Genomic DNA, 24840 nt, shown 5'->3' with positions numbered 1-24840 from the left:
AGTTCTGTTTATTCTCTGCCAGCCAGCCCCACCTATTTCTCTCTCTTGTCTAGCTAATAGTCATTCAGATCTTTATTAAACCAATTCGGTGTTTTAGGCAGGCAAAGTAGCACAGCTTTACAGAGTTAAACAAATTCTACATAAAAGAATGCAACACAACTTTGCATCGTTAAACAAATATTCCACAACATAAAGGAATGTAATACATATTGAACCACATTCCACAACAGGTTGAAGGACTGGTTCCAGCAAAATTTCCACCCCTTGGGACTACAGCCTGCTGAGCTGGGGTAGGACTGACTGAGGAAGAAGGCTGATGGTTTCAGGTCTTGTGTTTTAAGGACAAGGAGCCAAGCTGGGCTTCCACCCACTTCGCTGCATCCCTTCCTCCCCTGCCCTGCCCATCATCTGGCTCTCACAAAATGTCCGGAGTGAGTGTGGCTTCTTCTAAGGCCGTGGATGGACATTTGTTTCCAAGGAAAATACAAAACAAGGCATGAAGCACCTAGTCAATACACTAAAACCCCCAAATTCTCTGATTTGCCTCAGATTTGTTTGGATGATGAAATCATAATAAACACCCAAGGCTAGTGTTGTTGTGGAGATGCAGACTTACAAAGAATGAGTAAGCGCTTTCTTCTGGGATAAGGCTAGGTCCTGGGCCAAATGCTTCAGGGATATGAAAAGCTGGGCTCTGTATGGTGGTCATATCTGTTTCCAGGTAAGAGAGGTTCAGAGGTGATGGGATTTGCTTACAGACCCAGGTACAAAGTGGTTAGAGCCAAGATTTTTAAAGTGATTTTTATTCATGTGTATATGTGTCTATGAGTGGATGCAGCATGTGTGTGAATACAGCATGTATCCATGAGTGCAGAATGTATGTGAATACAGCATGTGTGCATCTGTGTGTGAATACAGCATGTGTGTAGATCCCTGGGAGCTGGAGTTAGATGTGGCTGTGAGCCACCTAGCATGGGTGCTGGGACCTACACTTGGGCCCTCTGAAAGAGTAGCATGCTCTCTAAACAGATTAACCATCTCTCCAGCCCCTAGAGCAGAGCTTTGTTCTGTTCTAAGGCAGTGAGTGCCTCACTACATAGCCTTGCCTGACCTGGAACTTGCTATGTGGAGCAGACTAACCTCTCACTCACCAAGATCCTGAATCTGCCTCGAGTGCTGAGTCTATAAACATGCACCATCAAGCCCAGTTAAGGTGATGCTGTGGGTGGAAAGCAGGGCTTCATGCATGTTAGCAAGCTCCCCACTAACTGAGCCCCACCCCTGCTGGGAATGTGTTTCATGATTTCACACATTTGGTTGGTCCTCGTTGTCATTTCCAGGAAGATCTCACAGTTGCTCTATCCATCAACTTGCTTCATTCTCCTTCTCCCTTCCTTAACTGGCAGCCTGTTTCTGCCATCTTTTATTCTTGACAGTACATATAATGTTCTACTGACTTTTAAATTATATGTAAAATGTAATGATTAGTTTTATTTGTTTTGTTTTGAAGATAGGGTCTTATGTAACCTACACTGGACTAGAATCCCCAATCCTCCTGCCTCCAAATCCCAAGTGTTAGATGACCAGTATGCTTTACATGCCTGGCTGCAGTAATGGCTTCTCCATGAAATCCTAGCATCTAGGATGTAGACACTACTGCATCACTATAGAAAATGTGTCATCTTACTGCACACCATTTGAGAGATTTATGATTGGTTTTTGTTTTGAAAGTCTTTTGCTAGGAGTTCAGACTTTCTCCAACTTCTTGTTCAAATTTTTTAAGATGGGGTTTCTCTGTGTAATCCTGGCTGTTCTGGAACTTGCTCAATAGACCGGATTAGCCTCTATTCCTACTACCGTACCTGGCTTGCCTCCTTCAACTTTCTGTCCTCTTGCGTTAGTCTCTTGAGTGCTGGGATCATAGGCATGTGCTACCACACCCAACAAGATTTTAAAAACCAAGAGGATTACAAAATACATCTGAGTTTCATCGAAATTAAAATGTGATGGAGATGGAGAGGCAGGGTGGAGAGATGGCCCTTGCTTCTCTTTCAGAGAAACCCAGTTAGGTTCACCACTCCTGAGTCAGGCGGCTCACAACTACCGGTAACTCCAGATTTGGGGGGTTGGGCCTCCCTCTATAGCTCTAAGGGCACCCATATGCATATAGCTTGCTCATCACACAGACACACACACACACACATACACACGATAAAAATAAAAAAACAATCTTAGCTGGGCAGTGGTGGTACATGCCTTCATTTTATTCCCAGCACTTGGGAGGCAGAAGCAGACAGATCTCTGAGTTCAAGGCCAGCCTGGTTTATAGAGCAAGTTCTAGGACAGCCAGGGCTACACAAAGAAACCCTGTCTCAACAAACAAACAAAAATAAAAATAAATAATAATAATAATTTTTTTAATGTAAAGGAGGTTTTTATTTTGACACAGGGCTTCATTTAGATCAGGGTGGCCTCAGCTTGCCCCCACCTCCCAAGTGCTGGGCATACTCGAATTTGATGCTGCATCCAGCTTCTGGGGGGTGAATCAAAGTGTGGCAAGAAGGAGTTTTGATATTGCCTTGTTCTGGGTTTGCCCCACTCCATCAATAGCATCCATGAGCTGGCACAGAGAACTTACATCCACTCCAATCCAGCCTCGGGGACTCTGGTCCAGGTCATCTTCGGACCAGTGAGGCCAGTCTTGCTGGTACAGGAGGCTCCCTTGGCCTGGTCAGGTGTTGATCTTCAACAGGAGAGCAGTGAGGACAGCTCACTTCTCACCTTCAGCCCAGCCCTGTTGGATCCTGCTGCAGCCTGTTTGAGTTGGATTTGTCACATGGGCAATAAAAATGATTTGTTTGAGTGAGACATGTGTACCCAAGGACAGCAGTGTGGGGGGACAAAACTGGCTTCCAGTGTAATTTTCCTAAGCACTGAGCAAAGGGCAGGACACAGCGGTCACTGTTTATTTCAATTGCCTCGTTATATTCAGGGACATTCCTTGTTTGTCTTTTCCACTATCGGGTGAAAAGGATAGGGTGTATTGGCAGAATGTTAGCCTGATGTCACAGCTGGCCTCCCTGGGAAAGGAGGGGTCGGGGGAGAGGTTGGCAAAGACACGGGCAGGAGAGTGACTTATTTCCCTTCTAGCATCCATCTTGGACCTCAAGATCATCAGACCCTCTCCACCTAGAAGAGGGAGTTAGTCTCTAAACTCACACGGCCATAAAGGGAAGACAATAACTTCCCCGAACTGCTGAAGAGTACCAGGAACAGTGAAATGAGCCTGTAGACAGTGCTCAACAAATGTCAGTACCAAATGTCGAGTAGGAAAGGAAGTAAGAGCCATGTGGAGAGACATTATGACATCACTAAGCAGCCACGCTAGCAATCACACAAGTCTTTCCTGGGATAGCAGCCTCAGTCATCATGGCTGCTACATTGTCTGGGCAGCAGTCTTAGGGAGAGGAACATGGCCAAACTGCTCTATGCACACCCTCCTGCCAGGAGCCAGATGGGACCAAGCCCAGAAGCAGCATGACCCACTTGAGAGAGGTGCTTTCTCCACAAAGCACAAGTGTGGTGAGTAGATCCTGAGTCGCTCATGCAAACCCCCGAAACTCGGGTTATGTCCATGTCTGCTCATCAATCCTTGGCACCAACAACCAGTCCTTGTGACCCAAATGCCAGGCACCAACAGCTCCAGTGGGAAGGCTGAAGAATCGCCTCAGGTGTAAGGAATTTGCCTTCTAAACAAGGAATCAACATCTAAGAATGATTAACTTATTTGAAACAGGGCTTTATTTGAAAGTCCAAGGAGGCAGCCAGGAAATAAGGTCTCAGAATTCAGGCAAGACTGCAATGACCTGGGACCACCACAGAGGCCCCGTCATTCATAGGCAATCAAGCATTGAAAACAAGCCTGTAGAGGAATTCTCAGATACAAACGAGTGACTAATTTTGTGCTTTAGCAGAGCTTATTCTTGGCTCATAGGTTGCATGCTTCTAGTGTGTTTTCTCTGTTGTTACAAAGCTCACAGAATGGGTGGCTTAGATACAACAAAGATTTCTCACAGCTCTGGGTGGTACAAGATCCAGGAGCCGGCACAATTGGGAACTGGTAAAGGCCCTTTTCACTGTCCTTTCCCGTATTTTAACAGGGTGGAGATATCTCTCTAGTGTCCCAAATGCCATTACAAGAGCTCCCATTCTCATGACCTAAACCACTTTCCCAAGTCCCTGTTTCCAAAAGTCAGCCCATTAGGATGAACAGCTCAACACGTGAATGGGCTGGTGGTCAATGGCCAGTTTCTCACATATAGTAACTGTCATTTTCCTCAGTAATTGCCAAGATGGACACTGAGAACCATACGCTTTCTGGTTTCCCTTTTGTGGTTAGGACCCTGTGGTTCCCAGTTTACATTCGCCTCAGTCCTGGCTCTATTTTATGTCCTCTTCCTCGGGCATCACTACGTACATCATCCTTATTCTTGTGTGAGACTGACTCACCACCTGCAGTGCCAAGAGGGTGCCAATCCTTATTCACAACTGCATTAAACACTGCATTATAAACTAACAACTGGGAAACATAACCTAATGGGATAGCAACTTCTGGCCCTCAGGTGATCATTTTATAGTTTACCCATTTCATAGGTGGATTAAGTTATTGTGTGTGTGTGTGTGTCCACAGGCCAGCAATTGGGTGTCTTCTTTGATAGCTCTTCACTGCATTCCTTCAGACAGTCTCTCACTGATTTGGGTAGAATGGCTGGCCAGTGAGCTCCGGGAGTCTGCCTGTCACCCCAGGGCTGGGATCACTGATCCACTTGCCAGACACTTGGCTTTTTACATGGGCACTAGGGATCTGAACTCAGGTCCTCACACTTGCACAGCAAACATTTTACTAACTGAGCCATCTCTCCAGCCCCAGAGTTCATTTTCTTTCTTCCTTTTTTTCCCTTGTGTTGCCAGGAGTTGAACCTGGAGGCCTCCAGCATGCCAGGGAAGTACACTCCCGCTGAGCTTTTCCCCCAGACTGAAAGTTGATTTCTGTCACTGACTCTGGAAGGAACACCTCTTGCTAGAGTTAATAACAAATGAGTCAAATGACTGCCACACACAGCCACACATCACTTGTAATAGTCTCTCTTTACCCCAGTGCAGACCCAATTTTTACTTTCAGCTAAAGAAGATTTAGAAGTGTTTTTGTTGTTCTGGATTTTGTTAGTTTGTGGGTTAGTTACTTTATGTGTGTAAGTGTTTTGCCTGCGTGTAAGGATGTGCACCACAGATGTGCCTAGTGCCCAAGGAGAGCAGAGGAAAGTATTGCATCCCCTGGAGCTGGAGTTATAAACTGTTGTGAGCTGCCTGTGTGTGCTGGAAATGGAACTCAGGTCCTCTGGCAACAAATTCTCTTAACCACTGAGACACCTCATCAGTGCCTAGCAAAGATGTTTAATCATCAGAATACCTTACATAAGCCCACCAAGCTAATGACAAACATTCCTTTAGGTGCCAACATATTGTCTGTTGTCAACAGTCTGACTTCTCAGAGATATGATTTAAATAAAACCACACACAGTGTACAATACACACAGCCAGTAAGTACACTGCCACCAATATTCTAGCTATGTTCTTATCATAGAAACGATTAAAAACGCATGTATAACTCCACTGTGCACCACAGGTATGCCTCGTGTTAGAGGAGTCCAGAAGAGGACGTCAGATTCCATAGAACTGGAGTTGCAGACAGTTGTGAGCCACCACCTGTGTGCTGAGAACTGAACCCCAGTCCTCTAGAAGAGTAGCCAGTGCTCTTACCCACTGAGCTGGCCCTCCAGCTCATGGGCACTGTATTAAAAACTGACTAGAACATTTCTCCTAATCCCTTAATCAACCAACTTGCTGTTGTACTGAACTGAATGCTGTTGTGCATGCCAATCATCCAGTGTGGGTCTGTATGTGCCCTATGTAAGTATCCAGTGACTGCCACCATATATCCACAAATGCATTCGAAAATTGGAAAAGGTCATGTGTGGTGCATAAGTCCCCTTTACTCTTCACAAATCAGATCTGTGTTTTGGTCACTTGTTTGTTGAGTCCCCAGTGTGGCATGCTGGTACTGTGCTCATGGGAGTTTTGGAGCAGTAGATATGCTCCTGTGGTCCCCTCTTTATTTAGTGTGTGTGGGGGGGTGTCCACAAGTGATGTGCTTGTGCAGGTCTGACGACACCTGTGTCAATCATTCTCTATTCCACCATGTAGGTTCTGAACTTAGGTCCTCAAGGTTTGTCAGCAAGGACCCTTCCCTAGTGGGCTGCCTCTCCAACCATGGAGTAATCTACATGGGCATGATCTGTATGGTCTAGAGTTAAAATGAATGTAGGCCAGAAGCTGCTGGGAACTGCTTGTACAGAATGCTGTGTCACCTCCAAGTATTCACTCTGATGGCCTCCATGGTTTCTGCCATGTGAGACAATGTTTAACTTCTCAAGCCTTTTCTTTTATCCTTGAGCTCGGCTGACAGCCAAGTCCACTGCTTAGAATCCTAGTTTCCTCCAGCCCATTATAGGTCTTGCTGCCCTTAGGGCAGTGCAGACCAGCCCAATCCAACTTTATCTCAATCACAAGCAGGAAAGGAATTTCAAGGATCATAAACTGAGGGTTTGCCAACCTAAGATCAGGTTACAGGCCTTAAAGTGGTACCCATCATTACACTGAGACACTTCCCTGAATTCGTACCACCCTCCCCGGGGAGAGCTACACAGTGAGACCCTGTAACAAAAAACAAAAAAATACCTACGCCATCAAATCTGAATGTCAGTGTCTTGCCAGTTCTCCAAATGGCATGGCTGAGGCAAGAAATATTCAAGGGGGAAAAAAAATCTCAATTTAAAAATCATAGTTGGAATCTTACCCAAGAAAAAGCCCAACCACTTTTTTTTCCTGCCTCTCTTTTATGATGTAGAACTACTATCCTGTCACTACCCACTCTAGAACAAAAGGAAGCTCAGACACCTTTGCATTTGTCTTATTCTGTCTGTTGAGTCCCTTTCCTGTGGCAACAACTGGGGCCATCTCAAGCAGAGTGTGCATCATTCAACTAAGCATCTTCACATGACGGGTGTTTGGTGTGCTTACAGAAAATAATCATGTGGAGATTAAGATTAATTTTTAAAGCTTAGTTTTATATTTTAATTTTTAAAAATCTTTAAATTATAGCAGATATTCAAGTGGAATATAAAACACAAGAGAGGTTAGAAGTGTTTGCGTCTTGTGTAATATAGATGGCACTTGGCTTCCTTCCTGGCTTTCATAACCACTTCCATATACTTTAACATAGCCAACATGGAGAATTTCCAAATATTCTCAGTGGAGATGGTCATATCCTGAGTTCATGCATGGTTGGTGTCTAATGGTTTACTTTCTTTGAAGACCCAGACTACCAGTCTCTGTCATTTAACAAAACAGGTTTACTCTGAGCCTATCAGTTTCTCTAAAAAATATTCTGTAGCTCTGCTGTTTTGTTCTACAGCTTCTAAATAAGTACAAGTACAGCAGTATGCCCAGAACACAAGTGCATGCATGTGCTCACAAACCAATGCCTTCCTGCCATAGTTTCTTCCTCGTTTCTGCCTCTTGTGCTGGTGGGCCACCATTACATTTATAGTGCAGTTAAACAAAAGTATTACACAATGCAACACATGAAACATTTGCAATGTATTACTTTTTATGTCATTTAATTAAAAAACTCAAAGATATAAAACAAGCATTTTACATAATGCATACATTCTCAACATCTGCAGATGAGATAAATAACAGAAGGCAAAAAGCAGACATATTGTATTGATTCTCTTTGGTAAGTCACCAATACCATTCTCTGAACAGAATGTGTTTTGTTTTTTAAAAAACAAAAGTCTTAAAATAACTGTCCCTTAGTATTAACAAAATATTCAGCAATAATGCAGTATGTTACTTTTCAAATTAACGAAAATGCATAATACTTTATTCTCTGAGGGGTAAGTAGCTGCTTTCCAACATTAAGGCCTACAGAGAAACAACCTTTTTCTAGCTACCTTTTTAACTGGCTGACACCATCCTTGTGGAAAATCTTTTCCATATACAAAAACTCTCTCACCAGCCAGTCTGACCCCACCCATCCTAAAAAAGTATCATTTCCTATGAGGCAATTCTGCTCTAATTCAGCATCATCTGAACTCACGTGTCCCAATAAAAAAAACAAAAATTCCACTGAATTTGATCCAACCAACAGCACATATATACAGCAGGGCTCTACTAAAGCAATATATACAGGTCAGAACTAAGTTAGAAAACCAAAAGGGCCCATTCAATACATAGCAGCTCGTATCTAAATATATACAGGTATGTATATGTTTTCACAGTTAATCTTTAAAAAATTACATGATATGTTCAGAAATATTTCTCCTATGGTCTATAAATAATGCTTTAAAAGAAATAAAGTGTAAGAGTCAACAAATTAAATAAATCTTCGAGCCTTAAGAACAAATGCTTAAGTTGGTAAAGCTTGAGGTGTGTCTTGTAAAGGGCATTCTGTCAGGCCCCACCAGGAAAGGGAGTCTTTCTTCTAATCACAGTAGGAGAGAAACTCCACAACTTTGGAAGGAACTGGAAGTTTCTGGACTTCTTGGGTGGGCATCATTCTTCGGATTGCCATGCGACATAAATGTTGAAGGCTAGGGACTTGCCTTGGAGTAGCCCAAAAATATACACTTCCATCTTGTGTCCTTAAGAGAAATGAAAAAACAAAAGCATGGTTACCCAACTACATGTATTCCATGTCCCTACAGCTCTATGTCAGAATCACAAATCTGACTTTAAAATCTAGTAAGTAACCAATGATGTACTCTAGGATAAGGCAGTAGCAGGAATATATACAAGGAGTTTGTAAAGAAATTTGCAGGACTTTTTCTGTTAAGAAACAAGAGAGAGAAGAAGCTGGAGATATAGTTCAGCTGTTTAGAGCTCAATGCTTTTCCAGAAGACCAGAGAGTTCCAGCACTTACAAGGGGGCTCACAAACACCTCTTAACCCCCAGTTCTAGATCACACCCTCTTCTGGCCTCTGCAGGCATGACATGCACAAGATGACATAAACTAAAAAGAAATAAGACATACTTACCCAGCAGCTAAAACACTGCCATCAGCAGAAAAGGCACAGCAAAGACCGTTGTTCACAGGTGCAATTTGTACTGGACAATCCTCATCAATTCTCCAGAACCTCACCATTCTGGAAGGGAAATAAGTGATGGAGTGAATTAAAGTCAGAACATGATGCTTCTCTTCTATGTTGAGTCACAGAGCACACACAAATCACTCCAGAGATCACGGCAACTTTCTTTGGTTGAGACAGGATACTATGTAACCCAGGCCAGCATCAAACTGAAGATCAAAGTCCTGATCTTCCTGCCTTTACTTCCCAAGAGCTGGGAATTACGGGCATGGGTAGTCTTCACCCAGCTAATAGTTAAAAAAAAAAAAAAAAAAAAAAAAAAAAAAAAAATATTTTCCCTTTGGAGACAGGTTTCTTGTGGAACAGTCCTGGCTGACCTGGAACTCAATCTATAGATTAGGCTGGCCTCAATCTCAGAGATCGTCCTGCCTCCCCAAATGCTGGGATTAAAGTCATGTAACACTGTCACCATGCAACTAAGTATTTTTTTTGTTGTTGTTGTTTGAATAGGGTCATTACATAGCCCAAACTGGAATCTTCCTGCTTCAGCCTCCAAAGTGCTACATTTACAGGAATGAGCCTCCACATTCAGCTACCTCAATGATACTAGTATGTTTTATATACTATTTTATATTCTATACCATTTGGTTATTTGGATGAACTCCAAAGAAATCACAAAGTAATCTCAGTCATTGAACCTGTAATGTTCACAATTAAAAGCTTTCTCATTTTCTTACAGATAAAGTAACATAATCTGCTTTATTCTTTTCTACAGCTGCCTAATCTCAAAAGCAATGGCTACTAATTTTACAGATATGCACTATCATAGCCAGCTAGGCAAAATCAAGGTGTTGTCTACAGAGATAAAAACCTAGCTACAGGATGAGTATGGTGGTCCACACCAAATTTCCAGCACTCAGGAGGTAAAGGTAGAAGGATCTTAAGTTGAAGATCAATCAATCCATCTCACATACCAAGACCATATCAAATACAACAAAAAACCGGCCCCCACAAAAGGTGTTATGATTTAAAGCATGTTTTCACTAAGTAAAAAAGAAACCATTAAAAGGCATGAAAAGTCAAAACTATACTCTGAATACTTACTTATCATCAGCAAGGCTTGCAACATAGAGTCCATCATGACTAAAAGACACACTTCGTACCCATCGGTCATTTGCTCCTCCAGCAAATATTGGAGTAGGCGGGGGAAACAGGTGCCTGGGGTCAGAGACATATTTTCAGTGAGTTTCAGAATCGATTCACACAAAATGGCCTTGATATCAAGTTCATTGGCCTTTGAATAAGATTTAAAGTGGGGCTCTGATGATACAACTAAGATGGAGAGAGCTGTTATAGCCTAGCTAAATGTAAATAAAAAGCTGTGTCCTCAGTCAGAGGAAGACAGACCTCTGTTGAGTGCTGTTCTTTAGCCAAGGGTTCACAGTGACTGTGTTTCCCAGCTAGAACTGCCAACAAAAGCAAGGGCTTTGGAAAGAACTGTTCACCTCTTTTTCACATGGTATACAACATTTAAGAAGTCCAACTTCTGTTTAATAATTTTCCCCAGGCAGGAAACTCTACTATATTACCATTTCTACAGAACCAGACATTTAAATACCCACCTAATAAGAGTTGTATTCATTCTGAGTACAGCTAAAGCTTTGCATCATTCAAGTGCTCATATAACGGAAAAAACTTTTAATTTATTTATGAGATTGTTAATTTTACATTTTGTTGGGGATTCTAATTTTTTATATAACTTCTTCAAAGTTATAGTGATATCGAGTATTGGATTATAGACCTAGATAATTCATGTTGTACTCACCCAAATTCCATCAGAATGTCTCCATTGTGTGGATCCCAGATATACACACGAGTATCATAAGATGCAGTAGCTAGCAATGCTCCATCAGGAGAAAAGTCACAAGCTACAACATCATGGTGATGGCCTTCTAGTTTCCTTATCATGGTATATTTATCCATATTCCAAAGGAAAACCTGCAATAATAAAAAGGCAAATGTTATAATTTCACTCAGACACACAGAGAACAAAGGGGCACATCTTAAACTACAACTGCTACTTTAACATTACATTAAATTAATTACAAATTATGAGTAATTTAAGGAATATGCTCAGTGTCGTAGATTAAAAAAAATCAGTCTTTTAAGTTAATTAAAGCAGACATGCAAATTTCTATTTCAAATGTTTCTGTTAAATGTTAATTTAAAAAATAAGCCTAAAGGGAAAATAAATGCAATGCAATTTAACCACATACTGAAATCCATTTATTCCAAAAACTAATTAACTAAAATATATGGAAATAAATAGGGTTAAGTATAACAAACCCTTCTCTTTTTTCCAGAAACTATCAATGTTTAAAAAATATATACAGACAGAAAACGTAAATGTTAGCAAATTGTTACTCCATTGGCATCTCCCTTTGAGATAATCACTTGTTTACAATAGGCTTGGGTCACCACCGAGAGCCTAGGAAGAGAAACAGATACTGCAAGAAAAGAGAATTTTCACAGCCAAAATGTAGTTGGCAAACAAAGATGTTAAACCACATTACAAATGAAAATGCAATTTTATAAAAAATATATAATTACAGTGGGTTTTTTTTTTTTTGGTAACTAAGTCTTATTTTTCAACTGACTGTAATCATTTTCAGCAAAAAGGTTAAATTATTTCAAAATAAGCTCATATACTAAACATCCAAAGACTGTGCAGAAGGCTGTTAACTAAGTTTTGCTGTTTTTTGTTTTTGCTTTGAAGCAGTGTCTCACCAAGATGTCTGGACTGGCCTTGAACTAAGTAGTCCAGGCTGGCCTTAAATATGTGATCCACTTGCCTCAGCCTCGAGAGGAGCTCTAGTGAGGATTCTAAAGCATACTGCAGTTAGATTAAACACAAACTTAGAGGTTTACAGCAAGCCTAGTGAGACAGCGTCCCTCCTCTTGGGACAGAGCAACCCTTTCTGCTTCTTCCTTTCTGCACAAGTTATTTCCAAAGGAAAATAAGTATAATAATAATGACTGGGCCAATGACTTAAGGTACTACTAGTATCTTAAGAAATTCCAAAAAACAACAGAAAGCACTCCAAAACCAATTTCTCTATATTAAATTGGGTTCACTTGTCAGACTCTCAATTCCAAATTGGAAGATCAATTTACTCAGGAGTCTGGATTTTACTGTGGGGGAAATTATTTTTTAAAGGAAAAAAAAAAAAAAAAAAAAGAAAAAGAAAAAGAAAAAGAAAAGAAAGAAAAGCAGAAAGTGGACATCGACCAGCACCTGTGTACGTACAGTACACCTTGCAGCCGAATGCAAGGTTACTTCATCCTATGGTAAAGGTCGCCCCCAGCCCGGTAGCCAGAGATGCCACTCTTTCTGCCCAGCTAACACCATTGTGCGCCTGTGTGCGAGTGGTGCCAGCATACCCTCAATCACACCAATATTGCTGCCACCACCTGTGACAGGGAAAGCAAGAAGCATATGGAAAACACACAGCCTAAAATAGCAATGTCAACATCTAGCTTGTTTTATGATTTAAAAAAAAAAAAAAAAAAGAACAAACTAAGCTATTTTCTTCTAAACTTCTAACATTTACAACTATCATTTTAACATACTTCTTGGCAAAATAAAATGCGTTTTATCTAGCCACAACCCCCACCCCCATTAGTCCAAAGCGTGCTGCGATCATTATACATATCTGGAGTTCAGCCAAATTCATAAACACTCAATGCTACTACTAAACCCTTAAAACTACATTAACTAAGAGCTAGTAAACTGACAGTTCACTGAAAACATGGCCCTCAGCAGTCATTACTTAAGCTGTCAATAGGCAAGCTGTAAAATAAAACAATAGGCAGCTTCATCTATAGTCCAGCACAGAAATTAGTGCTACTTTTATATTTTTAAATTACTATTCTTTTCAGTTAAATATCTAGGATCAGCTGGGGCTCAAACTTAAAAAAACAACAGCAAACTGGATAAAACAAAATAATTAGCAAGGAAATATCTTAACATATGGACTAGACCTTGTCTGTATCATATAAACAATCCCACAAAAAAAAAAAAAAAAAACTAAACTAACTAACCTACATTTTATAAACATTTCTAAAAGCAATTAATTCAGTTTCTCAATTCATAAATGACTAGTTTTCTACATGCAAATTCACTCCATCATAAAATAAAGCATTAAGAAGTTCATGACACCGAGCACAGACTTAATAGTTTACTTAGATTTTTTAAAATGATTAAGTATACATTATCATTCAATTCACAATACATATACAAGAACTTTGACACATACTGCTTTACTGGCTCCAACTGAACACAGCATAGAAGAATCAGGAGAGAATGCACAACTGTACACCCAGTTCTGATGTCCCCGCAATACTTTCATCATGTTTCCTGAACAAAAAGAAACATCTGTCAGGAGAATGCATTTCAAATCAATAAACACTGACATGACTGCAGTCTACAGTTATAAACTTTTATAGCTGAAAAAAAAAATGTATATAGCTAGATCAGAGGCCTTCAATATCTGTTTTCTCCTTGTTTTTTTTCTTTCCTTTCTTCCAAGGCAAGGTATCTCTGTGTAGCCCTGGCTGGCCTTGAACTCAGAGGGTAGTATCTAGTGCTTGATGAAATTACATGGGACTGGAGACACTACTCAGCAGTCAAGAGCATACTCTGCTCTTACAGAGGACCTAAGTTTGATACCCAGCACCCTAATTATTACCTGTAACTCTAATTCCAGGGGACCCAATACCTCTGGCCTCCACGGGCATCCATACATATCTCCATGTAGACATACATGAAAACATATAACCACAAATAATACATTTTAGAATGTAAAAGCAGCCAGGCATGATAATTTATATGCTTAATCTCAGGACTTAGGAGACAGAGGCAGGTATTTTAGCCTGATATACATTCATTTCTGTTTTTCTCAAACAAGATAAAACTTTGTAAACATCAAGATTCCATGTTTCATTAAAAAACAAAAATAAAAAAACTGAGTACACCATACTTTTCTATGAGATCAGAGGGGAAAATATCTTTTTAATGTAAGAATTTATGATCTATGTTTATCAGCATTTAACCATGTTGAAAATCCTGATTTGTAAATGAGGCTATAATCTAAACTTTACTGGATGATTAAAATTGTTGCTTAAAGTCCTCGGATTTAAAATTCTTAAATTTAAAATTTTGTTTATTTAGTGTGTGCATGAGTGTTTTGGCTGTATATGTATGTACATGTACCATGTGCATGCAGCAACCATAGAGACTAAAAGGTAGGATCCCTTGGAATTAGAGTAATGGATCTGTATGGTTGGTTTATGAGCAGTGTCAAGATGGTTCATTATAGTAACTGCTGGCTTATAAATTATTTTTGTTTCCCAAGTATTATTACCAGAAAAAAAAAGACACCTTGGTCACTAAGCCATTTGTTTGTTTTCTGATAGTGTCTTGCTAAGTAAACAAGTTTAGCCTGGATCTTTCTCAATTCTCCTGTTCACCCCATAGAGCTATGATTACAGGTGTGCGGGGTGAGTAAAGGGGGTGGTGGCAATCTCGGATTCACTTCCAGTACTTATATCAAGTCAGGCATAGTGGCACAGGCCTTCAATTTCAGCACTCAGGAAGCTGAGTGCTCTTCAAGGCCAGCCTGATCTACATAGAGATTTCCAAGACATAGAGCTAGAGACCCTGCCTCAAATTAAAAAAAAAAAAAATTCTTTTACACAGCTGGAGCCAAAACAGAAGACGTACATACCATCATCTTTGAGGTCCCACACTCTGAGAGTTTTGTCTCTTGAAGCCGATACAAGGATTAAGCTCCCATCTGGAGCAAAAGTTAAGTCTCTGACCACTTCAATGTGGTCTACCAAATTAAGGAGGAGCTTTCCTAAATGTGATGGAAAGGAGAAAAAAAAAAAAAAAAAAAAAAAAAAAGACATGATCATTATTTTTCATCTTCTTTTTTTGGTTTGTTTTCTTGTTTTTCGAGATGGGGTTTCTCTGAATTGTTTTGGAGCCTGAACCTCAAGTTTGAATCAATCAATGTTCAGCACTTTCCCACTGAGCCACCCTACTGATTCTTGGTAGAGGTATGGTCTTACTATGCAGTTCATGCTGCCTTCCAACTTGCTATGTAGATCAGGCTGGCCAATGAGCCCTCTCAGTGTTGGGCTCACAATTGTGTATCACCATGCTCAGTTTGATCACTTTTGGTTTTTGAGACAGGGTCTCTCTACATAGCCCTAGCTAACCTAACACTGCTCAAAAAATTCAAATTCTTTGTTTGTTTGTTTGTTTGTTTGTTTGTTTTTGAGACAGAGTTTCTCATTTCTCTATGTAGCCCTAGCCATCCTGGAACTCACTCTGTACACTAGGCTGGCCTTAAACTCAGAGATCAGCCTGCCTCTGCCTCCTAAGTGCTAGGATTAAAGGCACGTGCCCAGCAAAGAATTCAACTTTTTAACCTATGTGGTTAGACATTGGATAAGGTGACCAATGGGAGCTGGGCATAGGAGTACACACCTTTAACTCTAGGAGAGTTGGATGGTGGAAGCAGACAGATCTCTGAGTTTGAGGCTGGCCTGGTCTATACATACAGTGAGTTCTAAGACATCCACGAGTACATATACATAGAGACACTACCTCAAAAAACAGAAAAACTGATTTGCAGCTGGTAAGTGGCTCAACTGAATGCCAAACCCTGGAGTCGATTCCCAGCACTGCATAAAACTGGGGACTGTGGCACCAGTCTGCAATCCCAGCACTCAGAATGTATAGTAAGGTCATCCTCAGCTACACAGCCTGCTTGTCATACAAAAACTAACAGATTTCCCTCAAAAACCTTTAAGCCATCATTGAAAAAGCATGTAAGACATTTTGCTGACTCATAAAGTAAATGATTAGTTTATAATTAAAATATAATCCATAATCTTTTCATACTTTATCAAGCATGAACTCTATTCTCCTAAATTAAATTATGAACTCATTAAAGACATAACCATTTTCACCTTTCTGTACCTTATAACACTCAAATAATATATTCTAGTACTTCTATTATAAAGTAATCAAATTCACTTTTGAAATTATGAATCCATACCTGTATATGCGTCCCAGATTTTGATGCGACCATTGTTTAATCCTGTGGCAAGGAGTAGCTGATCCTGTCCAAATCTGAACCGATGCCATTCTATATTAACACAACGGCTCTGTTTTTCTGGAACTGAAGACCCAAAAGCGAGACTCCAGACTATGTCTCCACAGTCTATAATGTGTTCACGAGGCTTATTTTTCTGGCCACCATTACTATCTTGTCTTGTCAACTTTAGACAGCTTGAATTGGCAACATTCTTGGAACCATGTAAAAGACTAAGGGGAAAAGATTGAGAATTCTTCTTTATACTGTACTTCTGTAGATACTAATTGTTAATACTTGTTAAATAATTTAAAATAAATTATAACACTATTTTTACAGATGGGAAAATTGGTATTTGAAATATGAGGCCAGACAAATTCAACTCATGAAAACTATTAATGCTATTAATGGCAGAGAAAACTTCCAATAAGAAAGCAATTTATAATTTATCTTCCTTCAAAATTGTCTCCAATAGGACTACCTGAAGTGAGTACCATCATCAGTGTCCAGCACTGGCCAATGTATCTCAACTGAGACAGCTTCTATCATAGTAAATGCACCCAGTGGTGACACTAAAACCTGTAACATTTTGTTTATGCTCAGAAGATATGAGAAAAATGGTAACTTTTCCATATGGAATTTAAGACTATAATTTAGCTCATTTGCCAAAATATCAAGTACTACATAATTCATCTTTTAGGAAATTGTTTCAAGAAATTAAAAGACAGAAACCTCAGAGAACTTAGAAGCTGTCATGAAGATCCTTAATTCAAGCAAAGATAAATGAGAATTGAATAAAAGGATTGTGAGATGGCTGGGCGGTAATGACATACACCTTTAATTCCAGCATTCGGGAGGTAGAGGCAGAAGCAGAGGCAGGCAGATCTGATTCTGAGGCCAGCCTGATCTATAGAGAAAGTTCCAGGAAAGGTCCCAAGCTACAGAGAAATCCTGTCTCAAAAAAACAAACAAACAAACAAAGAGAATTGTGGGATGATAGATAAAAGGGCTGGATTACATTCCTTCGGAAAGGGTATCTTGATGAGAAATCATGAACTTCAATGACCCTGGTGCATAGTGAAGGGATCACACAAGTTCAAATAAAAACTTATTGACTTTAATAATTTAAAAAGCAGATACAGTGTCTTGAAAAACAAACAATAACAACAACAACAAAAAGATATATGAAACTTCAGTTGGTAGAATGCTTGCATAGCATACATGAAAAGCAGGTCTGATCTCCTTCCCAGCATAAACGGGATGTGGTGGCATACCCTGTCATTCCAGCAATTCTGAGTAGAGATGCAGGAAGATTATAAGTTCAAAGTCAACCTAGGCTATATACTGAGTTTGAAAGTGACCTAGACTAAAGCCCCACCTACCTATTCCAATCAGCTAGGGGGTGTGGCTCAAATTTATGTACCAGACAGGAGGCTAAACAGATAGAGGATCAAGAGTTTAAAGCCAATCTGGGCTGGGAGTTGGTTGCACATGCCTTTAGTCCCAACACTCAGGAGGCAGAGGCAGGTGGATCTCTATGAGTTAGAGTTCAGCCTGGTCTACAGGGCTAGTTCCAAGACAGACTCCAAAGCAACAGAGAAACCCTGTCTCGAAAAAACAAAAAAACTAAAAAACAAACAAACAAAAAAAGGCAACCTGGGCCACATAGTATGACTATCTTATTAAAGAAAAATCTGTTTATATACTACTGTTAACCAACAGCATGAAATCCAAAGTGAATGCAAAACACTTCACACTAACAAAGATCACTTGATCTGACACAACAGGACACACACACTAATGTGAGGTACAATTTTTCTGTCTTGTCATATACATACACTTAAGAGACAATAGGGATATAGGTTAGTTGGCAAAGTATTAGCTCCAGAATATTGAGGCCCTGAGGTTCATTCCGTGGGTGAGGGGTAGGATCTGGAAAAAAATATTAAAATACTCAACAATGTACAAATGTAGATAGACGAGGCTGATCTACACCATGAGTTCATCTGCCTCTGCTTTCCTGGTGCTGTATTACAGGCATATACCACTACACCCACCCAGAGAATCACTTTTTTCTTTTGTCCCAGAACTCACTGGGTAGTTCAAGCTGGCCTTGAACTCAGAGATCTATTTGTTTCCAACTCTCAAGTGCTGGGACTAAAGGGATGCACCACCATGACAGGCTGAGGTAATTCTTCACACACACCTCCAATCCATGGATTCAAACTACAAACAAACTTGTCACATTCTATTAAAAAAAAAACAAAAACAAAAACAAACAAACAAACAAAAAAAAAAAACAAAACTTAAATGTTATTATCTAATACTGAAAGACATTACAAAGTAAGAAAGAAGTCTTACAAGTTCTTAAGGCACTGGGACCACGGGACAAGTTTCACTATGCGATATCCTTGTGACCATGCAAAGTATGAACCATCTGGAGCAAAAGCCACAGTCCAGTTTTCACTACCACATTTCTTGTCAAAAGGAGCGGCAGGAGCTAAAAGTTCCCCTATGGTACGTGATCTCACTGAAACAGAAACAAAAACAGGATATTACATATACCAATAATAGATTTTAGGTGGCCCCCATATTACTTTGGAATTTGCTGAGGTTTGTCTCATTTTCTTTTTAAATATGTATGTATATGAATGCTGTCTGCATGTTCTTCTGCTTGCCAGGAGGGCATTGGATCCCATTACAGATGGTTATGAGCCACCAATGGGTGCTGGGAATTGAAGCCAGATCCACTGGAAGAGCAGCCAGTGAGCTGCTCTTAACCAGTGAGCCATCTCTCCAGCCCATTTCTTTCTTTTAGACAGGGTTTAGCCTGCTTTCTACACACAGAATTTTAGAGATTAACTTAGTTTTGATAATGTGGTTTTCCAATGTAAGATTAAGTATGTTACTAGTATAGTGGACACACCTATCATCTCAGCACTCAGAAGACTTAGGAAGGAGGATGAAGAGTTCAAGACCAGCCTGAGCTACATGAGACCTTGTCAGAAAGTTTCAGTGTGGTAGGGAGGTGAGGGTAGGATGACTGGGCTTTGAGACAGCCTGGATTATACGGGCAGACCTGAAGAAAGTGGGCAGGAGAATTGAGATTTTTCTTTCAAGCATTATAAACCCAGATGATCAGTAAGTCTTGCTAGCATACAAAGAAGCCCTGGGTTCTAACTTCATCATAGCACAAAGCAGGTAGAGGATTGGAATTTCACGGCCACCCTCAGCTTACATGGTCAGTTCAAAGCCAAACTAGGCTACAAAAAGTAAAAATTATTTTGACAGAGGCCACGCCTTGCTGTTATAAGGGACTTGGGTTTGATTCCTGGGACCCAAATGGAGGCTTACCACCTCCTTTGGCACCAAACACAATGTGATACACAGATGTACATACATGCAGGCAAAGCACATAAGATAGTAAAAACAAACAAACAAAGCTAGCAAAAACAGCTCAGTGGGCATATACCTGCTGCCAAGCCTGACCACTTGAATTCAATTCCCAGTACCTACATGATCCATGGGGAAAACCCACTCTCACAATTTGTTCTCTGACCTCCATAAGAAATAAATAACTTTAAAAGGGCAGGAGAGCTGGAGATACAGTTTTAATAATAGTAGAATGCTTGCCTAGAAAGCAAAAGACCCTGGTATGGGGGGCAGAGAGATGACCTATTTAGTGACATCACCAACTTGTGTGTGTACTTCACTAGTAACTAGTACAGCACTTAGCATGACAAGTGTTCAATTAATATTTACTTAGTAAACAGGAAAACACATGTATAAACTCCCACTGGTAAGTTATTCAACTATGTTCCTGGCGCAATTTGATACATTAAATGAATATAGTATAAAACCCTGAAAAGAAGCCTGATATCCATTTTTTACATTATTCTGAAATTTTTCTTCTTGTATGAAAATACCATGATACCCATCACTAAGATAAATAAAACTATTTTGCTTAAACAATTTTCCCCTTTTAATAACTCAACCTACTAGGCAGTGGTGATGTATACCTTTAATCCCAGCAATCAGGAGGCAGAGACAGGACTGGTCTACACAGAGAAACCTTGCCAATAAAACAAAAATTTTGAAATCTTCCTTCTACCCTGTCCACCTATTCAGTCCTGATTCTGATCTGAGAGACCCTAATTAATAATCTTGTTCTTGAGATATACAAGTGATATCTCACTGGAGTTTTGTCCAGGCTACACAACATTACTAGTTCTTCAATCACTCCTCAAATTTCAAATTTTTAAGTTCATTTTCTATCTTTTTCCATCTTAATTAGTTCATTCACATTTTACTGGATAGATTCCAATTAGTAAAGGCTCTAAAATAGTACACTGTGCTTTCCAGCATGCACTTGTCTAAGTGACAGAGCGCCCCCACTTACTCAAAGGGCAGCATCACAGAATAAGCTCACATTCATTCAACTTACTCAACATGAGTAAGGCATAAGGTAATGAGCTGGTGAGCCTCGGATGCCTAGAGAACAGTTTTTCAATGCATAAACTTCAGAAAGAGCAATGTTACAGGCTTCCTGCATTTTCCCAAGCTCTTTTTTGTTGTTGTTTTGTTTTGTTGAGACAGGGTTTCTCTGTATTGTTTTGGAACCTGTCCTGGAACTAGCTATGTAGACCAGGCTGGCCTTGAACTCAGAGATCAGCCTGCCTCTGCCTCCTGAGTGCAGGGATTAAGGCTTTTGCAGGCTCTTACATTGTCCCTTCACTGGGGTTCTCTTTATATGCTCAGCCTCTCTTAAAAACTGGTATTCCTGCAAGGCAGTGGTGGTATCTCTGAGCTCAAGGCCAGCCTGGTCTACAGAGTTATAGGACAGCCAATGCTACAAAGAGAAATGCTGCCCCCAAAATAAATGTAAACAAAGGAAAGTTCTGGAATCCTGTTAAGCCTCCATCTATTGATCAAAATTCATGAATTTTAGTAGTAGGGACCTTGTTCACAAATAAGGGAAGCTTTAAAATTCTACTAAAAAAAAAAAAAAAAAAAAAAAAAAAGGAAATGGAAGATGAAAGTATTAGCTTTAAAAGAGAAAATCCCCAGGTTATTCTAAGTAGAATACTATATTTCTATATTTCCCACACATGATTTTTTCAAGTCTATAGTTTAAGGAAAAAAACAAAATAACCTAGCTACAATCATTTGTCCACTCTTCTTTATAAAATGGTAATAAGGGATAGGGATTGGGATGTGGCTGGCTCAAACACCATGAAATAAGCTAATTCATCCTCAAATGTAAGAAATTCTAATTAATAAAAAAAGATAATTCAAGGGGGAAAAAAAGAATTCTAGTATCATTACAAAAAAAAAAAAAAACGAAAATACTACATGGTCAGTATTTTTCTAATCACCTTCATGTTTCCTTGTTGGCTAACAGACAAACCAATTTTTTTTTGTTTGTTTGTTTTGTTTTGTTTGTTGACAGGGTTTCTCTGTACAGCTTTGTTAAGCAGGCTGGCTCACCATCTGCCTCTGCCTCGCAAGTGCTAGAGTTAAAGGCATGCACAGCCACCACCCAGATTATTTATTTTCATTTTCTACATACTTATGTTTGCCACAAGTGTCAGGACCCCTAGAACTGGAGACAGACAGTTGTGAGCTGCCTTGTGGGTTCTGGGAATTGAACTCAGGTCCTCTAGAAGATAAGTTAGTGCTCTTAATCACTGAGCCATCTCTCCAGCCCTGACCAAATGGATTTTTATACTTTAATCAGCTGCTTTAAATATTCAAGTACTGACTAGTAAAATATTACCAAGCTAGAGTTAAGTTTTATGCTAAAGTGCTTTGAAAAAATTTTAATTGCATTTAATAAGAAATGTTAATTTCATGAACCTGGATAAGGTCCCAATGCTGACCCTAAAATACACCATGTGTCTGCACAGTAGTTGCATCATGAGTCACCACTGAACCAGGCTAACCAGATCTAAGTCTTCTTCACATTCCTTCCTCTGATTTCATAACCAGAAAGGAAGTGTGACATGACAGGACCCTGTTAAAGAGGGCAGTAGCTCACAGCAGTTATGTCCCTGTCCTAGACTTCTTCAATCATGGAGTCCTGCCTCTACTTTCGGCATGTACATGAAAATATAAACTTTACATGACTACAATTAATACCAGGGATTGGGATGTTTTATTCATAAATATCAAGCTATACAGAGAGACAAATATCTAAGCTTGTATCCAAATGGCACTTCAAATACAAAGAAATAAAAAAAAAATTGGCTTACACAAAAAGCCAAATTTAAAGACATTTGACTTTTTTTAAAATTATATCCAAGAAATAAAGAGATATAAAAGTGAAAAAAAAAAACAAAAACAAAACAAAAAACCTCTTAAAAATAAGGAGTTATAATCGGGCATTGGCACATGCCTTTAATCCCAGCACTCTGGAGGCAGAGACAGGCAGATCTGTTCCAGGACAGCTAGGACTGTTACACAGAGAAACCCTGGGAGTGGGGGTGGGGCATGAATTTTGATTTCTATAGCTTTAACATGACTATAAAACTAATACTAAAGGCACCGGCTAACAGCCACTCAACTTCATCCTTCAGAGATTTCTGTTAATAGCTATTTGCATATAGAAATTCATTCACCTCAGCTTCTCACACTTCCTAGAACTACCTCCTCCGATCATTTGGTGAAACCATACACTTCAAGAACAGGAAAATGCAAAGGCTCTCTTCTCAGTGGCCACTACTATTTTTTTTTAAATACTGGATTTCACTACATATCCTTGGCTACTGGAACTGGCTGTGTGTAGATCAGACTGATCTCAAACATAGATCTGCCTGCCTCTGCCTGGAGTGTTGGGCCAAATTAAAAAAAAAAAAAAGTAATGTCAGTGTCTTCTAATGATTTCACTCAATCTCATTCAAAGGTCTCAAGGGTGGCTCCTTTGAGAGGATTTAAATGATGCTAAGTGCGTTAAAAGGCCACCGGGCAAGTCTGGCCCACACCCTTCCACTCTCCCATTGTCCTGTCTTCAGCCTGGCGCGTGACAGGGCTGGCCACTGGGACCACTTTCGAGCCCCTTCCCGGCTTTCATTTTCTGTACAATAGCCCTCCTTCTATCACTCCACCTACCCACACTTATACAGGTATGATAGTCCCTCCTTTGAACCCTTCACTTTCATAACGCCATCCTTTAAAACAGCTCATTTCCATGCTGCTGGCACCTCCTCAGGCTCCTTTCTCCTTAGAGTGCCTAACGAACAGGAGCGACCGGCTCCTCCTCCCACCGCACCTCAAAACACAAAAGTTCACCTCTTTTCATCAGACTTGAGACCTAAGATAGGACACTTAGCCCATACTAGTCCGCTTTACTGGATACCCAAGCCCTAAGTCGAGAGAATCCCAGCGTCTCGGACCCGTGCCGAACTGTGATGGTGACAGTGGGGTATCCGGGGCGCTGAGCTTCCAGCCCGGCCTCACCGTAACTCCGAGGCCCGCAGTGAGGCGCGGGTTCATTCACTCCCGGCCGACGCCCATCGTCGGGCCGCTTCCTCCCGCCAATCGGCGCCGGTCCTCGCCTCTCCCCGCTTCGCCTGGCCCTCGGCACCGGGTCCCCCGCTTCCCCTGAGCCTTGGCATCGGACTTCCCACTGCTCCTGACCGCCCCCCGCCCCCGCTTCCCCCCCCCCCCAGGCCCGGGCGCCAGCCCCTTCGCAGCCAGCCCACTGTCCCCGCGCTCCCTCTCCATCCCGAGCCTCACCGATCTCTTTCTCGTTGACCCTCGGGGGAAAGCTGGCCATCTATGGGGCACCGTCTGATTCCGAGAACCGATTCGGACGCAGCGACAGAGAAGGGACTCGGCGGGGGCTGAGGGGCGTGACGTGGGCTCAGTCCGTCCCGGGTGCGGAGACCGAGCTGAGAGCGCGGGCGGCCGCTACGGCTTCTGCGGGTTGCCCGGGGAAAATCACTGGAAGGCCTGGGACGGAGCCACCGGGTCACACTCAGACAAAAGAACCGGCGCGCCTTCCAGTCACAGATCCACAAAACTTCCCTACACGTCCGTTGCCAAACCAGACACTGAGACAAGATGGCGGGCGTCACTGATAATACCTGGGGGGCGGGTGTTGTGCGTGACGTCAGAACAACAGGCCCCGCCTCCAGACGCAAGGAACGTGACCGTCTGGGCCCACTCAGTGGCTTGAGCCCTTCTCTACTCACAACTTGGAGGAGGCTTTGAAGTCGAAGGCCCTTTGCAAAGGACAAGCAGAGGATTGTACAATGCACGTGACCGAACCGGAAAAAAAAAAAACAAACAAAATAGACGTTTTAGGTGCTTAACTCTATTTAGCTACGCCCCTGGCTTTGGGAAACTGGAAGTTGCATTGATGAAAGAGATAGGATGAAAATTAGTGATGCTCCCTTTCTCAGGATGTGAGCCAGCTGGTTTTACAAAAGGCTCACTTGATGGAGGAGACACAGGGTAGTGGGGCCTC

At 41.0% G+C, this 24840-nt stretch overlaps 1 protein-coding gene across 1 annotated transcript; it reads right to left on the bottom strand.

Moving 5' to 3' along the window:
• Positions 1-7722: 7722 nt before the first annotated feature.
• Wsb1 (WD repeat and SOCS box containing 1) lies at positions 7723-24379 on the bottom strand. The gene is made up of 9 exons (XM_051179838.1): positions 24108-24379; positions 18735-18903; positions 16338-16606; positions 14997-15128; positions 13527-13627; positions 11036-11208; positions 10315-10428; positions 9160-9267; positions 7723-8765 (listed from the first exon to the last, which is right to left on the bottom strand). Exons 1-9 carry the CDS (start codon positions 24145-24147, stop codon positions 8606-8608), a joined length of 1266 nt encoding a protein of 421 aa, XP_051035795.1. The 5' UTR covers positions 24148-24379; the 3' UTR covers positions 7723-8605.
• Between the last annotated feature and the right edge of the window lie 461 nt (positions 24380-24840).

This window comes from Phodopus roborovskii, unplaced genomic scaffold (genome assembly GCF_943737965.1).
Source record: "Phodopus roborovskii unplaced genomic scaffold, PHOROB, whole genome shotgun sequence".
Taxonomy (NCBI): Eukaryota; Metazoa; Chordata; class Mammalia; order Rodentia; family Cricetidae; genus Phodopus; species Phodopus roborovskii.
The sequence above is the reverse complement of the archived record's forward strand: the minus strand, read 5'-3'. Positions and strand labels throughout refer to the sequence as shown.